At 42.1% G+C, this 27,356-nt stretch overlaps 3 protein-coding genes across 6 annotated transcripts in view; all 3 read left to right on the forward strand.

Annotated features, from left to right (window-relative positions):
• Positions 1 to 27,356, forward strand: part of LOC148003534 (disks large homolog 5-like) — a 446,357-nt gene that overhangs the window by 194,049 nt on the left and 224,952 nt on the right. The window lies entirely within an intron of this gene.
• The window catches only part of Rcn1-ps7 (reticulocalbin 1, pseudogene 7), a 102,010-nt gene that overhangs the window by 37,473 nt on the left and 37,181 nt on the right, over positions 1 to 27,356 (forward strand). The window lies entirely within an intron of this gene.
• On the forward strand, positions 964 to 26,851 carry LOC148003541 (disks large homolog 5-like). Of its 4 annotated transcripts, XM_087568779.1 has the most exons (6): positions 1,166 to 1,331; positions 11,049 to 11,266; positions 13,749 to 13,908; positions 15,242 to 15,373; positions 16,042 to 16,225; positions 26,061 to 26,851. In XM_087568779.1, exons 2-6 carry the CDS (start codon positions 11,206 to 11,208, stop codon positions 26,064 to 26,066), a joined length of 543 nt encoding a protein of 180 aa, XP_087424905.1. In that variant the 5' UTR covers positions 1,166 to 1,331; positions 11,049 to 11,205; the 3' UTR covers positions 26,067 to 26,851. The 4 variants fall into 4 exon arrangements, with proteins under 4 accessions (XP_087424907.1, XP_087424906.1, XP_087424905.1 ...); XM_087568781.1 differs by lacking the exon at positions 11,049 to 11,266 and having other exon boundaries at positions 964 to 1,331; XM_087568778.1 differs by lacking the exons at positions 1,166 to 1,331; positions 11,049 to 11,266 and adding an exon at positions 12,848 to 13,031.

The raw sequence follows: 27,356 nt of genomic DNA on the forward strand, positions 1-27,356 counted from the left end.
CTAGCTTCTAGATGTAGATACATTAACTGATTAGAAGGTTTTATTTTTAAAGATTTATTTATGTACATGACCACTCTGTTTGCGAGTGTGCCTGCATGTCAGAAGAGAGCTTCAGACAGAAGAGGGCATTGGATCCCACTACAGATAGTTGTGGGTCACCATGTGGTTGCTGGGAATTGAACTTGGGAGCAATGGAGAAGCAGCGCTCTTAACCACCAAGCCATCTCTCCAGCCTGATAAAAAAGATTTTAAATTTCATTCTTTTCGTGTTTGTTTGCATCTTTCTTCTTGAGAACACTGTGATGGAATGTCCAAATGGTAATTGGTGGCGGTTGGTAGAAGGAGCCATATGTGTGATGCTGCCATATGTGTGAGGGGCTGGCAACAAGGTGCAGACCCAAGACCATGGCCCCTTGCCCTGAGGCTCCCCTGCTGGATGTGGGCTCTCAGCCCCATCAGGATGCCTTCAGGTGAGGACAGCAGGTGGTGGCTTGTGCCCTGCTGAGCCAGCCTAGGAGAGTGGCAACCACAATCGCCCTGACCAAGTCTCCAGCCTGGGGCACCTGGAAGCTCCAGAGGTGATGGCCGCGGGTAGGTCATAGTGGGCCTTTAGGCCCGAAGAAGCCGCCCCGGCCTCCGCGGGCCCTGAGAGGGGACTGACTGGCCTGAGAGGAGCCGAGAGCTCCGCACCACGCGCCTCCCGGTGTCGCGCCTCCCGGTGTTGTCTGCCCCACGGAGTGGGCACACGTGTCCTTCCCAACCCGCAGCTCGACCGCGCCCGAGCCGGGCCTCAGGGCACGCGGAGCTCGTGGGTGAGCGCGGGGCCTGAGGGGGCGGGGCGCTCGCGTTATATTTGGCGCCGGCAGCAGCGCGTGTGCCTGGGCGAGTTTTCCTTCCGCAGGCGCTGGCAGCCAGGGCGCCGCCGCCCAATCTGACTCCTCTCTCTCCCTCTCCAACCCCGGCAGGGCCCAGAGGTGATTCTGCCTGCACGATGTCCTCCTTCCTGGAGACGAGCTCTTCGCAGGCGCCACGTCGCGAACAAAAAGAGAAAAGAAAAAAAAGAAAAGAAAAATCAGAAGAAGCTGACAGAGAAGGGGGCGATAACGGCGTTGGGGGTCACCTCGGCCACGGGAGGGCGCGCTAAGACAGCGGCGGGGTTTCCAACGGCGACTCCACCCTGCAGTTTCCAGGGAAGAAGCTCAGGCTAGTCCTGCCAGGGGACCTGGAGGCCTGGCGCCCGCGCGGAACCTTGGCCCGACCTCTGGTCTGCTCCCCCATGGACAGCAAGCAGCAAGCAGGGCGGGCTGCACCTTAAGAGCAGCATCATCAAGGTTGGTAGGAGACCCGCGTCCCTCCTTAGGCTCCTTCTGGGCCGCCCCCACCCCCACCCTGGGAAAGCAGTGGCAAAGGAGGCAATGCAAAGTGAGCCCACTGGGTAGGGGAAGGGAGGGTTCAGGAATGTATGGAGAGCTGAAGCAGGGATTGGAAAGCCTATGGCATTGGGAAAGAGTGGAGAGGTGCTTTGGAGTGTGCATGAGAGCTGTGCTCTGACATCCCCAGAGCAACTTGGGGCTGTCACACCTCTCCAGATGACTTGGAATTAAATGACCTGTACCTGCCAGGGCAGGACAGGCTTTTCACAGGCAGCTTAGCCTGGTGGCACATCCCTGTAATGTTTCCATTGTATGTTAAAGGACGGGGATCATGGGAAAATATTTCCTTAAAACCTCAGGCAATAAATGTATTATTTAATAGATTTCTTCTGATCTACTTTGTAATTGGTTGCCCCTTGCAAGAGATTGTATTTGGAGGATGTAAAATACCCTCCTTCAATTACTTGGAAAAAGGGAACATAAACAGAGATTTCCTCTTTTTTAGCCGCCAAAGCTCTGAGAGATTACAGTTCTGCATAATTTAATTCTTTCCTGCCTGCTATGAGCAGCCCTCCAGATCAGCAAGTTCCTTTGGAATGGTTTTGCTTGTTTTTGTTTATTTTCCATGGTGCTGATTAGAAAGCCACGAATTGTTTTGTGAATTTTAAATTTCAAGAGGTGACACCCAGAGTTGATGGTGGTTTCCTTCAAACACTGCAGTGTAGTTGCAGCATAAAAAAATACTTCTTGTGACAAGAAGTGGAAAAAGAAAGTTGATGAGCTAAGAAAAGTAGAGCCTTGAGCCAGATCAACCATTTGGCTTCCTCAAATATGGAGCAAGCATGGAATGTGGCTTTTTCAGAATCAAGGGGGTTTTTAGGACTGGGCAGTGAATGCTGTCTGGGGCTAACCCGTCCCTTTTGTGGCTGACAACCCTTAGGAGAAGGTCAGAATGTGCCAACAGCACAGAGTGGGCACTGGTGGTGTTTGAACTCAGAAGTGCTCAGGAACTGTGAAAGTTTCTCTGTTATCACCCTGGAGATATCTAGTGAAATAGACCACTGTGATGCTGTGTAAGAGGCCATTGTGAGGGCTGGAGAGATGGCTCAGTGGGTAAGAGCACCAAGTGTTCTTCCAGACGTCCTGAGTTCAAATGCCCGCGACCACATGGTGGCTCACAACCATCTGTAATGAGTACTGATGCCCTCTTCTGGTGTGTCTGAAGACAGCTGCATTGTCTGACATATAAATAAATAAATCTTACAAAAGATTGTCATCTACTGCAGTTTAATGTGGACGGCACACAGTTGAAGGGCTTAAAGATCAAGTACATTGCCTGTCTTTAAAGATCAAGTGTATCACCTAACTTTCAAACCAAGAAATGTAGTGTCTTTTTTTGCTGCTTGTGTAGCTTTTAGTGATGTATCTTTTCTCCTAGTACGTCCTTTGTTTCCATATTAGTTGTTTTCAAGTATATATGATTATCGCTCCTATTTGCAGAGCTATTCAATATTTTCATTGGTTAAATATTTGTGGTGAATTTGCATTGTGATATCAGTAAAATGCTATGTGAAAATTTTAGAGAATATACCGGTTTGGGTAATTTTAATAACCTTTCCCCTCAAGTGGTGGCCTGTTTTCATATTGAAAAGACTGGAATTCATTACCATCCATAGCAGGATTGATAGGGAAGCAAAATGGACAGTGACAGTTCTGTTCTCTTTGACAGTTGTGGGAGCCAAGAAAGAAGTGTGACTTGCTTTTTGTGACTTACAAAATCAAGACTGAGTATCATTACTGTAGAAGCCCATGGAAAAAATGATGAAGTTTTCAGAAATCACCAGTTAAAGAAATGGTGGTTTTGCTTATATTGAATTCTGAGTTTCAAAGTTATGTTTCATTTTTCTTTATTCCTTACTGAGGCTTTTTATTAAGTTTTTATTCACCATTACACCCTTAGATGCACAGTGCTAGGATTGTAGTAGGTGCTCAATAAATCACTGACCATTGGGGAGGAGGAATGATAAGAAAGTATGTATTTTCTGTAAGTTCTGTTAGTTTTGGGAACAGGTGGTTTTAGGCTTACCAGTCAAAGTTTGGTATCTTGTCCAATATAAGACAACTTGACAGAACCCCCTTTCTGGCCATTATGTTCAACTTATTTTTCTCTTAATCATTCTTGAAAATCATGGAAGTAGTGTGGAAAATTGATTGTACCTGCAGTATAGCAAAAGAGGCCAGTCTAGATAGGTAAGCAGTTATGTTTGTCCATGAGCCGATGTCTTAAAACATCTAGATTTTAGGATTTTAGTGTTGTGTTTTCTAAACATACATCGTACAGCAAACGGATAACATCGTAATAGAATAAAGGAATCTTTTGATTTAGCACCAAATTCCATAAAGCAATGACTACTGCACAGCTCTCTTGGCCATATGAATAGCAGAAATTATATTTCACTTTTTTAAAGAAATAACAAAAGTACTAAAGGTTGAAAAAAGCCCATTGGAAAAGGTCCCTGTGGTGTTTCTCTTTGGTTTCTTGTCCTCTTTCTAGAGGACAACTTTAAGAAGTCAGGGCAGTCAGGTGATCAGTGTGGTCAGGCAGTCATGAGCAGATGGTTAAGCGATGTGCTAGGGCCCCATAGGCCAGTGAGCCTCACTGAAGAGCAGAGGCTAGCCAGTGAGCCAGTCTGAAGAACAGAGGCTAGCCAGTGAGCCTGAATGAAGAGCAGAGGCTGGCCAGTGAGCCAGTCTGAAGAACAGAGGCTAGCCAGTGAGCCAGTCTGAAGAGCAGAGGCTAGCCAGTGAGCCTGACTGAAGAGCAGAGGCTACCCAGTGAACCTGACTGAAGAGCAGAGGCTAGCCAGTGAGCCTGACTGAAGAGCAGAGGCTAGCCAGTGAGCCTGACTGAAGAGCAGAGGCTACCCAGTGAGCCTGAATGAAGAGCAGAGGCTAGCCAGTGAGCCTGACTGAAGAGCAGAGGCTAGCCAGTGAGCCTGACTGAAGAGCAGAGGCTACCCAGTGAGCCTGACTGAAGAGCAGAGGCTAGCCAGTGAGCCTGACTGAAGAGCAGAGGCTAGCCAGTGAGTCTGAATGAAGAGCAGAGGCTAGCCAGTGAGCCTGACTGAAGAGCAGAGGCTAGCCACTGAGCCTGACTGAAGAGCACAGGCTAGCCAGGGAGCCAGGCTGAAGGCTGAAGAGCAGTGATTTTAACCTTTATTTCTAAGTTCTTCAGTTTTCCTAAAAGACAAAAGTTTGCCTCCATAAAGTATGGCTTAAAAAGTTCTCCTTGCTCTCTTCTTCTTATCTCCTTTCCTCTTGCTCTTATGACACAATAATTTCCTTACTCTCAATGCCTTACTCTCAACGCTATGCCTTTACTTCTAAGTTCTTGAGTTCTGTTCTCTTCAGCTCAGTTCTGTCTAAAAAGCTTCTCTCTCTTTGTCCTCAGCATTTGTATATCTTTCTGAACACAGCATCACATGGTGAAAAGTTCACCACAAGTTTGCACAGGAATTCAAATCATAAGTTGGATAATCAGTTTATGACAGAGAATGTTTACATGCACATCCATGAAGAGTAATCAACAGGATAAACCATCATCATCTGTCACTAGCTCTGCACGTTCATGGAGAGTTAAAAGCTGTAATTTTTATGAGAAAAGAATAAGGAACATTACCTATAGGCAAATCCAGTCAATTATGTTAAGTCCTTGTACCTATAGGAAATCATTAGTTCTCTTTTTATGAACTTTGGTTAATTGGTTTATACCCTCTTAGGATGGGCTATAATTTGTAGATGCCTGCTTGGTATTGCAGAAGCGATTCACTCATGACTCTTTAAGAATGGCAGGGTTCTCAATGCAATTTTGATTACCAGAGAAACATAATAGCAGTCCTATTTTAAAAACTTAAAATTACTAATCTAATATTAGGAATTCTTATAGAACCATCATTAAGAATTAAGAAATCATCTATTTGTCTGTACATCATCACGCCAAGACAATACATCTTCGTTGCTCTGTGGTATTCTGCTCAAAAGAGTGGGGTAAAGAGCATGAAAAATACAGAGGCAGATGCTTGCAGCCAACCATTTGGCTGAGAGCAGGGTCCCCAATGGAGGAGTAAGAGAAAGGATTGAGGGAGCTGAAGGGGTGTACAGCCCCATAAGAACAACAATAAGAAACACCCAGAGCTCCCAGGACTGAAACCACCATCCAAAGAGTACACATGGACAGACTCATGGCTACAGCTGCACATGTAGAAGAGGATGGCCTTCTTGGGCACAAATGGGAGGAGAAGCCCTTGGTCTTGTCAAGGCTTGATGCCCCAGTGTAGGGGAAACCAGAACAGGGAGGCAGGTAGGCCTGGGTGGTTGGGTGGGTGGTAACACCCTCATAGTAGAAGGGGGAGGAGGTATTATAAGGGGTTTTGTGGATGGGAAACCAGGAAAAGGGATAACATTTGAAATGTAACAAAAGCCCTCTCTGGGGATGGACAGCAGATAAGGTGCTCTGAGCCCCTACTTCCCTGATGCCTCCCTTTGATCGCAACTGTGGTGCATGGTGTCAGCCTGGGGCTCTCCATGGGCTGCTGCTGGCACTGGTCCTGGTGTTCAGGGCCAAGAGTATGATGAGCAAGGAGCACATGGTTTGTCTCGATTCAGAGCAGGGCGAGTGGCCACCAGATGACAAGCACAGCATCCTGTACGATCATGAGGTCTTCCTGGGCAAGGAGGACTCCAAGACCTTTGATAGCTAAGCCTGGACGAGAGCAGGAGAGGCTGGGGAAAATTGTTGATCCAATTGACAGTGATGGACGTGGCCTTGTTACTACTGAGGACCTGAAAGTTTGGATCAAACAGGTACAAAAAAGATACATCTACCATAATGTGGCTAAACCCTGGAAGGATTATGATAGGGACATATTTGTAAAATCTCCTGGGAAAAATACAAGCAGGCCACCTATGGCTACTATCTGGGACACCTTGCTGATTTCCAAGACGGCTGTGATGATCACAACTTTAAAAAGATGCCTCCACGAGATGAGAGGAGGTTTAAGGCCTTGACGGTGACCTGACAGCTACTCAGGACGGGTTCATTGCTTTTCTGCACTAAGAGGATTTAGAACATATGAAGGAGATTGTAGTTCTGGAAACCCTGGAGGATATCGACAAGAACGGGGATGGTTATGTGGACCAGGATAAGTACATTGTGGATATCTTTTTCTCACGAGGACAATTGCCCTAAGACAGACTGGGTTTTGTCTGGGGAGCAGTTCAATGATTTCCCAGATCTGAACAAGGATGGGAAGCTGGACTAGGATGAGATTCACCATTGGATCCTCCCTCAGGACTATGACCATGCACAGGCTGAAGCCCGGCATCTGGTGTATGAGTCAGACAAAAACAAGCATGAGATGCTGTCCATGGAGTAGATTCTAGACAACTGGACCTTGTTTGTGGGAAGCATGCCACCAATGATGAGGAAGATCTTACCAAAAATCATGATGAATTTTGAAAGAAACTCATCCTCATGTGGCCAACGGTCACAGGCTTCCTGCGGATGTTCTGGGTTATTGCTGTATTTGTCAAGTATATAGCAGTTGTGTCCCTAAACAATGAGAAACCTTTCTAAAAAAATCATAAATTGCACCAAACAATAATAGTAGGAGATTTAAATACCCTACTTTCATCAATGGACATATCAGGGAAACAGAAATTAAACAGAGACATAGAAAGACTAACAGAAGTTATGAAACAAATGGATTTAACATATATTTTTAGAACATTCCACCCTTAAACAAAAGGATATAACTTCTTCTCAGCATCTCATGGTACCTTCTCCAAAATTGACCATATTATCGGTCACAAAAGAAGCCTCAACATGTACAGGAAGATAGAAATAATCCCATGCATCCTTTCAAAAAACCACGGACTAAGGCTGCTGATCAATAACAACAAATAAGACAGAAAGCCCACATATACGTGGGAGTTGAAGTCAATGACAACTTGGTCATTGGAGACATAAGAAAGAAATTAAAGATTTCTTAGAATTTAATGAAAATGAAGATACAACATACCCAAACTTACGGGACACAATAAAAGCAGCGCTAAGAGGAAAACTCATAGCTCTGAGTGCCTGCAAAAAGAAACAAGAGAGAGCATATCTCAGCAGCTTGACAGCACACCTCAAAGCTCTAGAAAACAATTAAATAAACCCTAGAGGAGTAGAAGGCAGGAAATAATCAAACTCAGGGCTGAAATCAAACAAGAAGAAACAAAACCGAGTATCAAAAGAATCAGCAAACCGAGGAACTGGTTCTTTGAGAAAAACAACAAGATAAATAAACACTTAGCCATACTAACCAGAGGTCACAGAGAATATATCCAAATTAATAAAATCAGCAATAAAAGGGAGACATAACAACAAATTCTGAAGAAATTAAAAAGATCATCAGATCCTACTACAAAAACATATATTCAACAAAACTGGAAAATGTGGAGGAAATGGACAATTTTCTATACAGATACCAGGTACCACAGTGAAATCAGGAACAAATAAACCATCTAAACAACCCCATAACTCATAAAGAAATAGAAACTGTTATTAAACATCTCCCATCCTAAAGGAGCCCAGAACCAGATGGATTTAGTGCAGAATTCTATCAGACCTTCATAGAAGACTTCATACCAATACTGCCCAAATTATTCCGCAAAATAGAAACAGACAGAGCACTACCAAATTCCTTCTATAAAGCCACAATTACTCTTATACCTAAACAACACAAAGATACAACAAAGATAGAGTAATTCAGACCCATTTGATTTATGAATATTGATGAAAAAAATGCTCAATAAAATTCTTGCAAACTGAGTCCAAGAACACATCCAAACAATCATCCATCATGATCAAGTAGGCCTCATGGCAAGGATGCACGGATGGTTTAATATACAGAAATCCATCAACAAAATTCACCATATAAACAAACTCAAAGGAAAAAAACCCACATGATCATTTCATTAGATGCTGAGAAATCATTTGACAAAATTCAGTACCCTTTCATTAATACAGTCCTGGAAAGATCAGGAATTCAAGGCCCATATCTAAATATAGGAAAATGCAAAATACATCAAACCAGTAGCTAATATCAAACTAAACTGAGAAAATTGAAGGAATCCCACTAAAATCAGTGACTAGACAAGGCTGCCCACTCTTTCCTTACTTTTTCAATATGGTACTTAAAGTCCTAGCCATAGCAATCAAACAATGAAAGTAGGTCAAAGGGATAAAAATTAGAAGGGATGAAGTCAAAACACTGATATTTGAAGATGATATGATAGTCTACTTAGGCAACACCAAAATTCCACCAGAGAACTACTTAACCTGATCAACAACTTCAGCAAACTGTCCGAGTATAAAATTAACCCAAACAATTCAGTAGTCTTCCTCTACTCAAAGGGTAAACAGGCTGAGAAAGAAATTAGGGAAATGGCACCCTTCACAATAGTCCCAAATAATATAAAATAACTTGCTGTTACTTGAACCAAGCAAGTAAAAAATCTGTATGACAAAAACTTCAAATCTCTGAAGAAATTGAAGAAGGTCTCAGAAGATGGAAAGATCTCCCATGCTCATAGATTGGCAGGATGAATATGGTAAAAAATGACCATTTTGCCAAAGGCAATCTACAGATTCAATGCCATCACCAACAATATTCCTACTCAATTCTTTATAAAGGTAGAAAGTGCAATTTGCCGTCATTTGGTATAACATAAAACCCAGGATAGCAAAACTATACTCAACAATAAAAGACCTTCTGGGGGAATCACCATCTCTGACCTCAAGCAGTATTACAGAGCAATAGTTTGTATGGTATTGGCATACAGACAGGCAGCTCAGTGGAAGATAATTGAAGACACAGAAAAGAACCCACACACCTATGGCCATTTGAACTTTGACAAAGGAGTTAAAACATCCAATTGAAGAAACATAGCATTTTTAACAAATGGTGCTGGATCAAGTGGAGGTAAGCGTGTAGGAGAATGCAAGTTGACCCATTCTTATTGCCCTGGACAAAGATTAAGTCCAAGTGGATCAAGGACCTCCACATCAAACCAGATACACTGAATGTAATAGATAAAAAGTAGGGAAGAGTCTCGAAGACATGAGCACTAAGGAGATATGGAGGCCAAATCTAAAGCAGAGACTGAAGGAAAAGCCATTCAGAGTCTGCCCCACATGTGGCCCATATATATACAGCCACCAAAACAAGGTAAGATTGATGAAGCTAAAAAGTGCTTACTGAAAGGGACTGGATATGCATCTCCCCTGAGAGACACATCCAGGGCATGTCAAATAAAGAGGTCAGTGCTGGCAGTAAACTACTGAACTGAGAACAGGACGCCCTTTATGGGAATTAGAAGAAGGATTCAAAGAGCTGAAGGGCTTGCAACCCCATAAGAACAGCAATGCCAACCAAATAAACCACTAGCAAAAGACTATACGTGGACTGACCCAGGGGTCCAACTGCAGATGTAGAAGAGAATAGCCTTGATGGGGCACCTGTGGAAGTGGAAGCCCTTGTTCTTAACAAGGTTGGACCCTCAGTGCAGGGGAATGTCCGGGAAGGGGTTTCAAGGGGCGTGGATTGGGGGACCGTACATATGGGGAAGGGTCCCGGGAGGGTGGCTTATGGACCAAAAACTGGGAAAGGGAATAAGGTTTGAAATGTAAATAAAAAGTATATATCTATTAAAACCAAAATTTTAAAAAATGATAATAATAGTAAGAAATAATCAAGAAAAAAAGAAAATGTGAATAAGAAAGAAATTTTAGGACTTGGAAAAAGATGAATGCCAGGTATTTGAAAAACTGTATGACCATGGTAAACACTTTAATATATGTGAGAAATTTTTTACATGTTACTGAATTACATCTTTTTTTTAAATAGTGAATGGAAATACAGTCCCTTCCTGGGTGTGAGGCTGGGTATCCAGATATAGTGGAATTCATTATTTGTTGAGTCCTGAACCTTTGAGTCTGCTTCTAACACAGCTTATGCCAAGGAAACTAGGCGAAGGTGATATCTAAGCCATTGACTATCTGGACTATCTGGACTAACAATCACATGTGAAATTCCACCTTGTAAATGGGACGAGCGGAATAAAAGATACCTTTAAGGATTTAAAAAAAATGAAATGTACCCAAAAAATCCAATAAAAAAGTTTCAAATAAAAATAACTTAGGAAATTCAAAATACTGCGGTGCCATTCCACAATCATGATGTGTTTCTTCTGTGATAGCTTACAGGTTAATTTACTTCTCTATGACTGTTTTCTTATTTGAAAGTAAGTAATGGCATCATCTGTGGAGTGATGGTGAGAACAAAAGCTTTGCCTAACTTGAATAATCGATCCCTCCTGAGCATGTGCTTAACATTCTAAGCACAGGGAAATTTCCTGAGGGGATTAAAAAACAAAATCCAAACATAAAACAGGAACAACAATGATTTAAAAACATTCTGCACACTGGGTATGAAGGCATGTTACAACTTTAATCAGCTTTGTAGGTATTTCTAATAAACATCCCAAGAAACAAAAATCCCATCACAGTCCTTGCAGTTGCATCCAACAAAGAGAGAGCTGTGAGGTAGTGCGTGCTGCTTCTTTCCCCAGATACCCCTGGGCCTCAGGCCTGCATCCAGTGACCTGGACCTAAGAGCAGCCAGGTTGAAATTCCTGCTGCCATGGCAGGATTCTGCAGGAACATTTCCCTTTGACAACAAGGAACCTGTGTGGAGGAGACCTCTTGGTGAGTCCTCATGGACTCTACATGTCCTATTCTACAGGGAGAAGCCCTGCCAGGTCTTTGGCAAGGCCAGCCAGTTGTTTGGGTAAGTCTCTGGTCCTGTGGCAGAGGGCTAGGAATGGCAGAAAGAATGGCAGCTCCACTGAGAGCAAAGGTTAACCCTTCTAGGCCTATGACCTCCTAATTAATTTATCTTTTCACCTGATGCCCTATTCACATTTTCGTACTATCATACAACTGTGATCTTGATGAGCAGCTGGGCTCTTGTTTTCTTAATCAGTTCTTTGTTGTCACAGACGTTTTTAACTTACTCCAACCCATGAGACTTATTCACACCTTCTGTATGCAGTAGGACCTTTGGTGGGCCTGTCATCTCAAAAATAGAAGGTTCAGTAATCCAAAAGATTGGACTCCAATTTACCTCAGGCCAGGTAAGAAGTCAGCCACCATTAGTAAAAGAGCAAGGGAAAAATTACATAGGAAAAACAAGTGGCTTAATTAGAAGAGATCCTCAACTTCTAAGGGGTGCACATCTGCACCCCTCTCTTCTGAGCTTTGTAAAGTGATGTTGTATAACTCTAGATGGTAGTAAAAGGCAGAGCTCTTCCCAGGAAGGTCAAACATGATTTTCACTCTTACATCTGTGAGGTGGGGTGGCATTATAGCACACATTCAGGTAGAATTATAACACCAAGGATAAGAAGACAGAATCCATATATCACAATGCCAAATAGACTCCCTCCTCAACTTATGGACCCATTAAAATTGAGGTTCAACCTGAACTGAGGCCATTCCACTCCCTTCCCATCCTCCTGATTCTTATGTTTAGTAGGAGTAAAGGATCATGGTGCAGCCCCCAATATTCTCATGACTAGACTTGCCGATTCAGGACGAATGATATTGGAGAAGTGATGGCTATATAGTTACAATGTAGTAACACAAGCTCCAAGTTGACATTTGCTCACTGACGTCCAATTTAATTGTCTTGTTATATTTGAGAAAGGGAGGATGCCCTACTTAATATATAAAAGGGAAAGAAATTTATTATTTTATATATGCCCTGTAGTTGGTCTCTATGTTCCCAAGAAAAAGGAGTTTTTATTGCAAAAAAAATAGGATTATAGACCATTGATTTTGTGAAATACATGGATATGTAATTGGAAACAATGTCAGCTGTCAAGGACTGCACACTAATCAACTATTTCTCGGTTTTATACACTCAGAGGTATAGAAGAAACATATTGGCCTCCACAAAAAGGGAAAAGCTTAAGAATCGAAATGTATGTCACATGCATTGTCTCGGCTAGTAGATTTACTTTTAAGAAAAAACTGCCCCCTCCTTGGCCCCTAGAGATTTGGGTGCTAAGAAAAATCTGTTCTCCAATTCAGGGTTGTAAGCAACTCTCCCCAGCAAAAGCATTGTTGACTTCTAATGAAGCAGAGAGACATATCTAGCTTTGAAACAAAGGTTGCCAAATGGTATTCCCAGTGATACATGGGAGACTGGAGGAAAGGGTCCACACAGAAATTCATCACTTTGTGGAGAGCTGGTTAGTAGGTAGGCCATAGAACTTTCCAGTGACATCATCAGTAAGCCCTTCACTGGACACTCTATTGTATCTAAGAGATCCCTAGAATCTTCTGTGATGTCACCAGTGTTGTGGTGAAACCAACTGCCTTTGGGATATTACTTCAGTTCCCTTTGGGTTCACAAGCAGGCATGTTTCGCCAGCTGCTCAGGCTATTTCGGAAGGAAAGGGGAGATCAAGGAGAGACCACACCAGGTCAGAGGGAAGCTGACCCCCTCTCTAGTGAAACAGGAAGGAGGAAATCATTCTGTGGAAGGCTTGGTGAGTCCTGGGCAGAGTTGGGGAACATCCTCAAGGAGGTAGGTTTGAGATGTGCCTTCTAAGGCTAGGCCTTACAAGCAGGAGCCTTGGGATTTCTCAAAGGCAAACCAAGAGTCAGGAGTTCCTAATCTTTAATTTGAGAGAAAGCCAGAAAGTGGTGCCTTCAGTGTCTTTTCTTGAAGCTTTTTAAATGTGAGTGTCAATGAATGGCAGCAGGAGGCACTGTGAGATTAACAATGTGACCATCCATGGTTGGGAGTTGAAGCACTTCATCCTCTAGATTACTGTAGGTGACATAAGTCTCTGATGGCGAGAACAAGGAAGGATGCACCCCTAGTCATGAATTGAGTGCTCAGACACTTTGAGCTGCAACACAGATGATTAGAGCTTGATGGTGCTAAGCATTATGAACTCCAGGGTTAACTGCACCACATCTGATATGAGGGAACAATGTCCCAGATGTTTATGAATCAGTCAGGTTATACTGTTCAGGGTGAGGGGTCCTGTAATAGTGAGTATGGCACGTGTATGGCATTAGAGGTTGGGAAGAGGGACATAGCTTAAAAATCCACCTTTAAGAAAGCTTTTCTGCTCTTCCAGGGATTCACCCAGTCTCTACTATTTCCCCTTCCTGAAACTCCTTTTCGGATTCAGAATGATCTTTTCTGCCTGTGGGCCATCAAATATGCAAATTCACTTGGGTTTATCTATCTACAGGTTTTGGTAGGAAGGCATCATCCCAAAATGTCTTCAGTAAGCAAGAGGAGTGTCTAAAGGAACTGGAGGAACTCAAATTTGAAATCCAGAAGTGTCAATTCGAGAGGGATGAACTTTACCAAATCCTGGACCTTTATATCTATGATGAGTGGGACCACAGGTAGTCATTATGCCCAGTAACCTGTTCACAGTCTTGTGCTCTCTTTCTGCTAACCCGATATTTCCTCATAGCACGAGAGAGTTTCACCTCTCATCCTGGATTTTAAGGAGATTTGGCAGGCATTACCTTTGAGATAAGCTAGATGCTGTGTGTTTAGGGTCAGCCTTTTTGTACTTGACCCTGAGCTCCTTGGATTAGCATTGGTTCTGTCAGCAGCTGGAAGGACCTGGTCACACTTGCTGCAACTGTGGGAGTGAATGAAATGCCTGCACGTCATCACTCTTTCCTCTGAATTTGTTCATTATACACTGATTCTATGGCACCTCCATGCATGTAGTTGGCATTCTAAGTGTGTTTGGATATGGGTTGCTATGTGTGTATGTGGAAGTATATGTGGTGTTTACTCAGGATCAGGACGTCTGGGACCTTTGATGGGGTCTGAGGATTTGTTTGATCAAGACTTTGCAGGTCATGATAGTGATGAGTACGTGGAGGCCCACCCTGATCAACAGAGCACTTTGCTCCTTCTGTATACCTTGGTGGCACACAGGACTCTCCTGAGGGGAGGAGGTGCTATAAATCCTCTTCCCTGTCAAACTTAGTTATGCCCTCTGGGAATTCATGTAACGATAGAAACCAAGGATTGAGTATACCTGCTTTCAAAACAAGAGAAATGTCATCACAGCTTTCTCTTGGGCCCAAAGCTGTGGCACAGACTGGAGGAATCTTCTTCCTGAACTAGTCAATTCCATCATGCTCACTTGGCCAGCTCTTGAAGGTCAGGTCCCTCCAATTGGTACCGTGGCTCTGTTCTCCTGTGCCCAGGATAATAAACTTAACCAGTAAATACTTTGAAGGAGCAAGTATGTGCTATATACTGGGTTTAAGTAATTGAGAGAACAGTCTGATTTCACCTAATTTTTTTTACCTGCTTTGATCGTTAGTTTTTTATTTTTTTAACTATCCAGTGATGGTTTATTGTGACCTAGAAAGGGTCACTGTGGGAATAAATTCTTGACAGTTCTTATTCCAAACAGGCAGGTCTCAGGCTCTGCCCACTCCTATATAATAAGTCTTTGCAGAACCATATCTCCCCAGGCTTTTAAGGAGTCCTTATTTCAAAACAAAATTTGCTTATTTACATGGAAATATTTTCTGTGGATTGAGTCTCACTGTTGGGTTTCGGTCTGGTTTTTGAATTTGCCAATTTCTTCCCTTCTACCATTTCTTGAATTTGAACTTTTTTATTATATATTTTTTATTTACATTTCTCCTAATTCTGAAATCGTGAGTTCAAAACATTATTTGTTCCTTTGGCCATGACCTAACCCAGGCTGGATGTCGAATTGCCAGTACTTCATTCCGAACATGAGATGAGAATGATGGCTATGCAAATGATGACCAACTCAATAAGTGATGCCATGGAGAGGTACAAGGAGCTCATACAAGTGAACAGTTCCTACCGGTGAGTCGCTGACAGAGATGAGAATCCAGCACTAGGCAGGGAATGCTTCTGTCCTGTATGACTTTAACAAAAGTCAGGGCTCTGGTTCCAAGGTGTCTGACTCTTAACAAGAAGCCTGCCTCCTGGCAAGAGTCTTGGATTTGTAGCTCTTGGACTCAGTTGTCGTACATGTGAAGGGTGTAGAAGACCCTCCAATTGTTATTTCCCCCGTTAAGGATCCTCTAGATAGAAAAGGTTTGCACCATGATGGGAATATCAATCAATTCTGAATCTCTAGGACTCTGATAGGAGATTTAAAGATCTGTGATCCATGAGAAACACATGGAAAGATTGTACAGCTATTGGGTAGTCAGCTACCCCTCAGAGGGGCTTTCCCCACAACGTGAAGATGGTTTCACCATACCATGGACATACGAGCTCCCTTATGGACCATGTCTTCTTCCTTGATTTATATACACCATCTTAGTGTCAGGATTTTCAGAAGTACTTTGATTCATGTGGAATGTGGATTCTGGATTTGACCTCCTCTAATTGGTGCTAACTTGTATAGTGTGGCTCTATTCTGGGGATTTCTGAGGATGAGGACCCTTGAAGGGATGATTGGACTTGCAGGAGTGACAGGCAAATAGAAGCTGGCTGGGATTTACCATTTTTTGTTTGTGGTTCAGCATCAGGCAATCCCAGCTCCTACGTGAACAAGCTCAATTGAAGAACAATATACAGATTTTGCTGAATGAGAAGAGAGAACTGCTGGTGGAGCAGACTGAACTGCCAGCATCCTCTGTGGAGACAAAGAGGTTCTGTGAAGAGGCCGGAATGAACATCTGTGACCCCAGAGCCAAGCAACAGCAGGTAGGGTTAGGGCTCAGGGTCAGGTTGTCCTCAGGTCTTACCATAACTATAGACAAACCAATGTAACTGTCTATTGACTGATCCATGACTGTCCTAGGTCTCATCCAAGTGTTCATTCATGTGATGGTTTACAAGGCTTTCTGTGGAGATAGCCCCTTTTAAAGAAACTGCATGGTTGGAAATCAAATGCTCCTGCTCTTCGAGAATCTGCACTTCATTAAGGGAGATAAGTTGATCACACAGCACAGCACTACATGCCATTGTGTATGGAGGGTGCTATGTGGGAGCCCCTCTTTAGACTAGAACAGGGCTTTGAGGGATGAAGCAAAAGCCTGGAGCTCATTTCTTTTACAGGGATCGTGTGAGACTCAAGAAGTAAGTAGTTTTCAAGGAGGAGAGCCTGCTGGAAATGCCAAAGAAATGGTTCTCATTGTCATTTGTGGTGGCTTTTGTTCTTCCTCCCCTCATGTCCTTGTATATGAAGATGTTCACTTCATGCTTCATAGATCTTGGGTAACTACAGAGCCTGTGTATCACCATGTCAGTCCTGTCTTATTTGAGTGCTCCTGGAGAGTTCATAACTGGGCCTTACAACCTGAAGCTGGTTAGAAGAGCAAGGATGTGGAAAAGGTTTCTCAAAGGCTGAGGGTGTGCATGAGAGACTTGAGACTTCAAGAACACAGTTATCCGTATGTACCCCCAATTCTCACCAAGAAAGGTGCATTTCTGTGCTGACCTGCATCTTAGGGAGCATGTGGGGAGGCCAGTTCATGACATGCAGTTTTGTCCAGTCATTATCTAACTTAGTCCTTTAAGCCTAGGTCTCTCAGCAAACATGAAGCTTCCTGTTTTGTGCTGGCCAGCAGTCTTTGCATCATTTGTCCAGTTCCAAGTGGAGCCCCCTCTCTCATTTGTCTCAACACATTCTTAAACCATTCAGCTATTTTAAAAATAAGGATTAGATTTCTTCACTTTACCTGAACAGAGTTATCCCCCGGGGAAGATTCTGGAATGTCTTATTGGCTTCACCATGATCTTGCATGGAATCCTAGAGTGCAACCCTCTGCTGACATTGCTTTGCTGACTATATCATGGGCACTGCATTCTTTCAGGATAGATTCCCTCTCAATATTGTATACAGTGCTGCATTTCAGAAAATTCACTGTATGTTATTTATTTAGCCTTTTTCTGACTGAAACTGAGGTTGTTTTAATATCACAGGAACTCTAATGTGATGAAATGTTCCTGGTAACTGACCATGAGTTACTGTCTTCTCTGATGCTTCCAAAGTCTTCTATGAAGGAAACAGGGTAGTTTTAGTGAGGGGCCTATGATGAGTCAGCATAGAGCTCGATGGAGTATTTTCCTAGAAATCTCGCTCTTGGGGATTTGATGTTGTGTTGTTTAGGCTATCTGTGCAGAACATGTAACTTACTTGTCAGACCAGCAAGTATCTGCATAGAAAGGTTTCCTGAAGTGGAAATGAGTACAGGCCAGGGCAGCACAGCCTGCTTGAGTCTAAGAGACTTGTACACAGCATTGTTCCCACTAATTCCTCACTCAACAGGAAATGTGCTGCATAAGAGCAAAGTTTTCTTTTTTTTTTTTTTTCTATTCCTTTTTTTTTTTTTTTTTTATTAACTTGAGTATTTCTTATATACATTTCGAGTGTTATTCCCTTTCCCGGTTTCCGGGCAAACATCCCCCTCCCCCCTCCCCTTCCTTATGGGTGTTCCCCTCCCCATCCTCCCCCCATTGCCGCCCTCCCCCCATAGTCTAGTTCACTGGGGGTTCATTCTTAGCAGGACCCAGGGCTTCCCCTTCCACTGGTGCTCTTACTAGGATATTCATTGCTACCTATGGGGTCAGAGTCCAGGGTCAGTCCATGTATAGTCTTTAGGTAGTGGCTTAGTCCCTGGAAGCTCTGGTTGCTTGGCATTGTTGTACTTTTGGGGTCTCGAGCCCCTTCAAGCTCTTCCAGTTCTTTCTCTGATTCCTTCAATAGGGGACCTATTCTCAGTTCAGTGGTTTGCTGCTGGCATTCGCCTCTATATTTGCTGTATTCTGGCTGTGTCTCTCAGGAGCGATCTACATCCGGCTCCTGTCGGTCTGCACTTCTTTGCTTCATCCATCTTGTCTAATTGGGTGGCTGTATATGTATGGGCCACATGTGGGGCAGGCTCTGAATGGGTGTTCCTTCAGTCTCTGTTTTAATCTTTGCCTCTCCCTTCCCTGCCAAGGGTATTCTTTTTCCTCATTTAAAGAAGGAGTGAAGCATTCACATTTTGATCATCCGTCTTGAGTTTCGTTTGTTCTAGGGATCTAGGGTAATTCAAGCATTTGGGCTAATAGCCACTTATCAATGAGTGCATACCATGTATGTCTTTCTGTGATTGGGTTAGCTCACTCAGGATGATATTTTCCAGTTCCAACCATTTGCCTACGAATTTCATAAACTCGTTGTTTTTGATAGCTGAGTAATATTCCATTGTGTAGATGTACCACATTTTCTGTATCCATTCCTCTGTTGAAGGGCATCTGGGTTCTTTCCAGCTTCTGGCTATTATAAATAAGGCTGCGATGAACATAGTGGAGCACGTGTCTCTTTTATATGTTGAGGCATCTTTTGGGTATATGCCCAAGAGAGGTATAGCTGGATCCTCAGGCAGTTCAATGTCCAATTTTCTGAGGAACCTCCAGACTGATTTCCAGAATGGTTTTACCAGTCTGCAATCCCACCAACAATGGAGGAGTGTTCCTCTTTCTCCACATCCTCGCCAGCATCTGCTGTCACCTGAGTTTTTGATCTTAGCCAATCGCACTGGTGTGAGGTGAAATCTCAGGGTTGTTTTGATTTGCATTTCCCTTATGACTAAAGATGTTGAACATTTCTTTAGGTGTTTCTCAGCCATTCGGCATTCCTCAGCTGTGAATTCTTTGTTTAGCTCTGAACCCCATTTTTTAATAGGGTTATTTGTTTCCCTGCGGTCTAACTTCTTGAGTTCTTTGTATATTTTGGAAATAAGGCCTCTATCTGTTGTAGGATTGGTAAAGATCTTTTCCCAATCTGTTGGTTGCCGTTTTGTCCTAACCACAGTGTCCTTTGCCTTACAGAAGCTTTGCAGTTTTATGAGATCCCATTTGTCGATTCTTGATCTTAGAGCATAAGCCATTGGTGTTTTGTTCAGGAAATTTTTTCCAGTGCCCATGTGTTCCAGATGCTTCCCTAGTTTTTCTTCTATTAGTTTGAGTGTGTCTGGTTTGATGTGGAGGTCCTTGATCCACTTGGACTTAAGCTTTGTACAGGGTGATAAGGATGGATCGATCTGCATTCTTCTACATGTTGCCCTCCAGTTGAACCAGCACCATTTGCTGAAAATACTATCTTTTTTCCATTGGATGGTTTTGGCTCCTTTGTCAAAAATCAAGTGACCATAGGTGTGTGGGTTCATTTCTGGGTCTTCAATTCTATTCCATTGGTCTATCTGTCTGTCTCTGTACCAATACCATGCAGTTTTTATCACTATTGCTCTGTAATACTGCTTGAGTTCAGGGATAGTGATTCCCCCTGAAGTCCTTTTATTGTTGAGGATAGCTTTAGCTATCCTAGGTTTTTTGTTATTCCAGATGAATTTGCAAATTGTTCTGTCTAACTCTTTGAAGAATTGGATTGGTATTTTGATGGGGATTGCATTGAATCTGTAGATTGCTTTTGGTAAAATGGCCATTTTTACCATATTAATCCTGCCAATCCATGAGCATGGGAGATCTTTCCATCTTCTGAGGTCTTCTTCAATTTCTTTCCTCAGTGTCTTGAAGTTCTTATTGTACAGATCTTTTACTTGCTTGGTTAAAGTCACACCGAGGTACTTTATATTATTTGGGTCCATTATGAAGGGTGTCGTTTCCCTAATTTCTTTCTCGGCTTGTTTCTCTTTTGTATAGAGGAAGGCAACTGATTTATTTGAGTTAATTTTATACCCAGCCACTTTGCTGAAGTTGTTTATCAGCTTTAGTAGTTCTCTGGTGGAACTTTTGGGATCACTTAAATATACTATCATGTCATCTGCAAATAGTGATATTTTGACCTCTTCTTTTCCGATCTGTATCCCTTTGATCTCCTTTTGTTGTCTGATTGCTCTGGCTAGAACTTCAAGAACTATATTGAATAAGTAGGGAGAGAGTGGGCAGCCTTGTCTAGTCCCTGATTTTAGTGGGATTGCTTCAAGTTTCTCTCCATTTAGTTTAATGTTAGCAACTGGTTTGCTGTATATGGCTTTTACTATGTTTAGGTATGGGCCTTGAATTCCTATTCTTTCCAGGACTTTTATCATGAAGGGGTGTTGAATTTTGTCAAATGCTTTCTCAGCATCTAATGAAATGATCATGTGGTTCTGTTCTTTCAGTTTGTTTATATAATGGATCACGTTGATGGTTTTCCGTATATTAAACCATCCCTGCATGCCTGGGATGAAGCCTACTTGATCATGGTGGATGATTGTTTTGATGTGCTCTTGAATTCGGTTTGCCAGAATTTTATTGAGTATTTTTGCGTCGATATTCATGAGGGAAATTGGTCTGAAGTTCTCTTTCTTTGTTGTGTCTTTGTGTGGTTTAGGTATAAGAGTAATTGTGGCTTCATAGAAGGAATTCGGTAGGGCTCCATCTGTTTCAATTTTGTGGAATAGTTTGGATAATATTGGTATGAGGTCTTCTATGAAGGTTTGATAGAATTCTGCACTAAACCCGTCTGGACCTGGGCTCTTTTTGGTTGGGAGACCTTTAATGACTGCTTCTATTTCCTTAGGAGTTATGGGGTTGTTTAACTGGTTTATCTGTTCCTGATTTAACTTCGATACCTGGTATCTGTCTAGGAAATTGTCCATTTCCTGAAGATTTTCAAGTTTTGTTGAATATAGGTTTTTATAGTAAGATCTGATGATTTTTTGAATTTCCTCCGAATCTGTAGTTATGTCTCCCTTTTCATTTCTGATTTTGTTAATTTGGACACACTCTCTGTGTCCTCTCGTTAGTCTGGCTAAGGGTTTATCTATCTTGTTGATTTTCTCAAAGAACCAACTTTTGGTTCTGTTGATTCTTTCTATGGTCCTTTTTGTTTCTACTTGGTTGATTTCAGCTCTGAGTTTGATTATTTCCTGCCTTCTACTCCTCCTGGGTGTATTTGCTTCTTTTTGTTCTAGAGCTTTTAGGTGTGCTGTCAAGCTGCTGACATATGCTCTTTCCTGTTTCTTTCTGCAGGCACTCAGCGCTATGAGTTTTCCTCTTAGCACAGCTTTCATTGTGTCCCATAAGTTTGAGTATGTTGTATCTTCATTTTCATTAAATTCTAAAAAGTTTTTAATTTCTTTCTTTATTTCTTCCTTGACCAGGTTATCATTGAGTAGAGCATTGTTCAATTTCCACGTATATGTGGGCATTCTTCCCTTATTGTTATTGAAGACCAGTTTTAGGCCGTGGTGGTCCGATAGCACGCATGGGATTATTTCTATCTTTCTGTACCTGTTGAGGCCCGTTTTTTGACCAATTATATGGTCAATTTTGGAGAAAGTACCATGAGGAGATGAGAAGAAGGTATATCCTTTTGCTTTAGGATAGAATGTTCTATAAATATCCGTTAAGTCCATTTGGCTCATGACTTCTCTTAGTCTGTCTACATCACTGTTTAATTTCTGTTTCCATGATCTGTCCATTGATGAGAGTGGGGTGTTGAAATCTCCCACTATTATTGTGTGAGGTGCAATGTGTGTTTTGAGCTTTAGTAAGGTTTCTTTTACATATGTAGGTGCCCTTGTATTTGGGGCATAGATATTTAGGATTGAGAGTTCATCTTGGTTGATTTTTCCTTTGATGAATATGAAGTGTCCTTCCTTATCTTTTTTGATGACTTTTAGTTGGAAATTGATTTTATTTGATATTAGAATGGCTACTCCAGCTTGCTTCTTCTGACCATTTGCTTGGAAAGTTGTTTTCCAGCCTTTCACTCTGAGGTAGTGTCTGTCTTTGTCTCTGAGGTGTGTTTCCTGTAGGCAGCAGAATGCAGGGTCCTCGTTGCGTATCCAGTTTGTTAATCTATGTCTTTTTATTGGGGAGTTGAGGCCATTGATATTGAGAGATATTAAGGAATAGTGATTATTGCTTCCCGTTATATTCATATTTGATGTGAGGTTATGTTTGTGTGCTTTCATTCTCTTTGTTTTGTTGCCAAGACGATTAGTTTCTTGCTTCTTCTAGGGTATAGCTTGCCTCCTTATGTTGGGCTTTACCATTTATTATCCTTTGTAGTGCTGGATTTGTAGAAAGATATTGTGTAAATTTGGTTTTGTCATGGAATATCTTGGTTTCTCCATCAATGTTAATTGAGAGTTTTGCTGGATACAGTAATCTGGGCTGGCATTTGTGTTCTCTTAGGGTCTGTATAACATCAGTCCAGGATCTTCTGGCCTTCATAGTTTCTGGCGAGAAGTCTGGTGTGATTCTGATAGGTCTCCCTTTATATGTTACTTGAACTTTTTCCCTTACTGCTTTTAATATTCTTTCTTTATTTTGTGCGTTTGGTGTTTTGACAATTATGTGACGGGAGGTGTTTCTTTTCTGGTCCAATCTATTTGGAGTTCTGTAGGCTTCCTGTATGTCTATGGGTATCTCTTTTTTTAGGTTAGGGAAGTTTTCTTCTATGATTTTGTTGAAGATATTTACTGGTCCTTTGAGCTGGGAGTCTTCACTCTCTTCTATACCTATTATCCTTAGGTTTGATCTTCTCATTGAGTCCTGGATTTCCTGTATGTTTTGGACCAGTAGCTTTTTCCGCTTTACATTATCTTTGACAGTTGAGTCAATGATTTCTATGGAATCTTCTGCTCCTGAGATTCTCTCTTCCATCTCTTGTATTCTGTTGGTGAAGCTTGTATCTACAGCTCCTTGTCTCTTCTTTTGGTTTTCTATATCCAGGGTTGTTTCCATGTGTTCTTTCTTGATTGCTTCTATTTCCATTTTTAATTCCTTCAACTGTTTGATTGTGTTTTCCTGGAATTCTTTCAGGGATTTTTGCGATTCCTCTCTGTAGGCTTTTACTTGTTTATTAATGTTTTCCTGTGCTTCCCTAAGTGTGTTCAGGTCTTTCCTGAAGTCCTCCAGCATCATGATCAAATATGATTTTGAAACTAGATCTTGCTTTTCTGGTGTGTTTGGATATTCCATGTTTGTTTTGGTGGGAGAATTGGGCTCCGATGATGGCATGTAGTCTTGGTTTCTGAAGAGCAAAGTTTTCATTTGTGCATGCGAGTGTGTATCTGTGTGTCTGTGTTTGTGTGTGTGTTTGTGTGTGTGTGTGTGTGTGGTGTGTGTGTGTATGTGTGTGTGTGTGTGTGTGTGTTTGCAGTAGTGAACGTGTGTTTCCCTCTATTTCCAAGTTTCATGAGAAAAGTACTCTAAGCATTCACTTTACATCCATGAAACATGAAATAGAGCTGCTCAGTCATTTGGCATCTCCATCTAGCTCTGTACAGCAAAAGGACACTTAAATTACTAATTTATTCTATTTCCAAAAATTTCAAAACAGAATTATCTTGTGAAGTCTGGGGGAGGAGTGGAAATATGTTCAAGTGAGTCGTGTTTTACAGGGGTAACAAATGGTACAGGCCTAGAGCTTGCAGGTCCCTTTTTGTTATGGTGTAGAAGCAGGACAATAAAATCTTTTACATATGCAACCCCCAAAAAGAGGACACAAAAACACCTGTAAAGTTAGATTTTCAAGTGATTAGGGGCAAAACTACTGATCTGCATTGAAATCCTTTGGAGCACATCAAAGGAATGGAGTACTGGGAAGTAAGGGCAAGGCTTCTCTAGAAAAATCCATGAGTTTATTCTGCTTCTCTGTTCTTTGTGAATTGTGAAAGCCCACTGGAAGGTTATGTCACTCACTGTGTCTTCTCCAAGGTTGCTTTCCACATTGCCTGCTACCATTTCTTTCGAGCTACCTTGGCACACTACAACTTCCCCTGGGAGTTTGGCTTGGATTTTATTCATTGAGAATTTGAGTTGCTTGGAATTGTATCGTCATCCAGAAAAAGTCCCATAGCTATGCTGTGGTGCAAGAACAGGGCAGTTTCAGGAACCCCTTTAGGTGCACAGATAATCCAAAGCGCTCCTCTATGTTATCTGTGTAGCATTCTGCAAGTGCTGTCGATCAACATCATTTTCTCTCAGTTAGTTTCAGCCTCAATGGTTTAGGAGAAATGATGAGCTTCAAATGGGTCTGACAGTGTAAGAACAGGTAGCCCTATGAGAAGCCATGTTCAGAAAGTGGAACAGAAGTTTTAGTTAACACAGTGATTCCACAACAAGGAGTAGGTATTGCCATTGCAACTAGGGAGCATCAATGTTGTAGTGGTCCCAGAGTAACCTTGAAGGAGAATCTATCCAGACGTCCATCAGCCAAGGAGTAAAAGTGTACCATACGATGGAGCCCTTCCATAGATTCTCATTCAGTGTGAGATAATCCATGCAAGCTTTTACTTACTTATTCAAATTATCTCTGGAACAATCACATTACGGGGAGAAAATTTGTTGATTTGGATCCAGGTTATGGAGATTTCCTGTGATTCTAGCTTTGGGCATGAAGTCACTCAGGCTATGGTAAAGACAGCTCCGATTAGAAGAAGTTGCACACTTTGGGGAAAGTCTGAAAGAGTGAACAAGAACAAGAGTCTAGTCCACCACCAATATATGATCCTTTGCTGAGCAACAAGACAGCTCTACACAGCCTTTGGGACTTGCTAAGCCAGATTGTTAATGGAGAAAGAACCCTGAGTCTATGACGGTTTATGGGAGGACAGCACATCACTGACTGAGCTGTCTATAGGCTCTGGCCACTATGTACATATCCCACTCAACATTTTTTTTTATGCCTCCGGCGAATCCTGGGGAATCTTTACATTAAGCATTAATGTTCAGGTAGGAACACAGGCTGGAAGAGGCCATTTGAATATCCTTCCCTATATAAATACCCTTTTTGGGTGGATGACCACCCCACCTGGATTTCAGCCTCAGACAGTTAAAGAGCTACTCAGAGTATTGTTCTGGTACAGTTCATGTGAATTTTACCCATGAAACAATATATATGATCGTCTGGATTTCTTGCTATGTTCTACTCCTTTCTTCCTGTGATCTCTCCGGAAAGATCTGAGGACATTTTCTCTTCTGTCCTCTCACAAATTGCCTTACACTAGCCATAGACTTACAGGGGTGCTGTTCTGTTTCTACATCACAATCACCTTTAATGTCCATGTGTACGCTGGGAAGATTTGCATGGAGCACATTCTCAGTGATTACAGGATCTATGCAATTCCCATGGATTTGATGTGAGATGGCTTCTCTGTGTATTTGCAGATACAGTGGTTACAAATGGAAACTAGACGGGTTCCTTCAGTGCTAACATAATCAGAAATTTCACCTCAATTCTGGGCATGTTCTCCAGAAGGAATCCACATGGTATTCTAGGTTGCTCATACCTCTCTTGAACTCAGATTCAGACCCAGCTACAATATTATTATTCAATGTCATATACCTGGACCAGTGGGGAAAAATGCTCATTTTTCTCTTAATCCCAGCACAGTGCATAGTCCACAGTTCAAATTCTAGCAGTGTTAAAAGCTGAGATATAAATCCAAGCGTAGGTACTCTATGTCACTTGGGGATGCAGGGACTGACCTCAGCTGACAGGTCATGCTGGATTGTCCAACTGAATAGAGCTGATGTAAGAAGGAGAGCTAAATTGACAACCACTCACTAAATCTTTATTCCCTTGCTCTGCTAGGTCTGAAATTCTCCAGCAGAAACTCGAACATGACACGGACCAGGACAAGATCTCCCTTGGAGAGAAGAGCTACATGAGGAGAACTAAGTGTGCACAGCAAATACACCACTATTGCGTCTCATCTGTAGTGTCCATAGCAATTGTGGACTGCATTTTCCTCCTTTAGTTTAACTTCTTTGGATTGAATAGGCCGTACTTTCACCTCAGCCTCTCCAACAAGTGTGCACTTTTTGAGGGACTCATAGAAGTGCTGATGCACATCAATCAAGAGCTGCTGGTCATCCAGAAAGACTGTGCACGTGTAAATTTGTACTTGTCCTGATGGGTCATCCAGAAGAGTTTAGTGCAGATCAGTTCACAATATTGGAAAGACTTTGTGACAAAGTCTGTAATATCATTTATACTCAGTATTGGTAGGCTTTTTCCTTAATACCCCCACTCCAACAAAACAGACCTACTTCCACTCCTCTCGAAAAGATTGTTACCATCACTAACTGCTTGTCTACTATGTCTCCAAGGCAAGCCACAGGCTATAAGTCTATTCTGCAAAAGGAGCAGCAAAAGAATGCTTAGCGCAATTCTTCTATTTAAAGTTTGGTTAATTTTTAATTGTTTTGGTTATTTGGTTTTCCTTCTATTCATTTGAAGATTTATTATTTATCTGTTGTTGTTGTTTTGTTCATTTGCTTTTCTATTTTGATAAGGATATAGACTGTATATATTGACTACCTGCATCTGGTTACTATCAAGTAAATTGGATGTATTCTGGTCAATAAAGGAGTAATCTCAAACTCTTCACTCTTAAGAACCTTCTTTATTGATCATTAGTGTCAACATCTGAAGTCCCACAGCTATCAGGGAGGGATGGATCTGTGAATTCTCATGGGGACTGGGCATCAAATCACTTCCCAGTCAGACTGAGATTCACAGGCATTTATACAGTCACTATGCACTGTGTTTCCAACTCTGAATTTCAACTTCATCATGCATAAATTACCCACTGTGTATGCTTGCTGTCAAATATATAGTTACCTCTAAATTATACTCTGTCGATGACGGTTTTGACCAAATTAATAGGATAAACATTAATTTTTCTGTAACACCTCCCAGGACATATAAACATGGTATAAGGGAGTTTAAAGCCATCGGGAATCCTGAACCCAAATCCCGGGGCAGAAAATGCTGAACACCCAGGAATGCAGATAATCCTGAGACCACAGGAAAGAAAGCCACTTCTGAAGAGCTCTGCCCACATCTCTGGTCCAATATTAATCTGCATGGTGCCTCTGGAAACAG

The sequence above is a fragment of the Rattus norvegicus genome, chromosome 9 (assembly GCF_021556685.1).
Source record: "Rattus norvegicus strain SHRSP/BbbUtx chromosome 9, alternate assembly SHRSP_T2T, whole genome shotgun sequence".
Classification (NCBI taxonomy): Eukaryota; Metazoa; Chordata; class Mammalia; order Rodentia; family Muridae; genus Rattus; species Rattus norvegicus.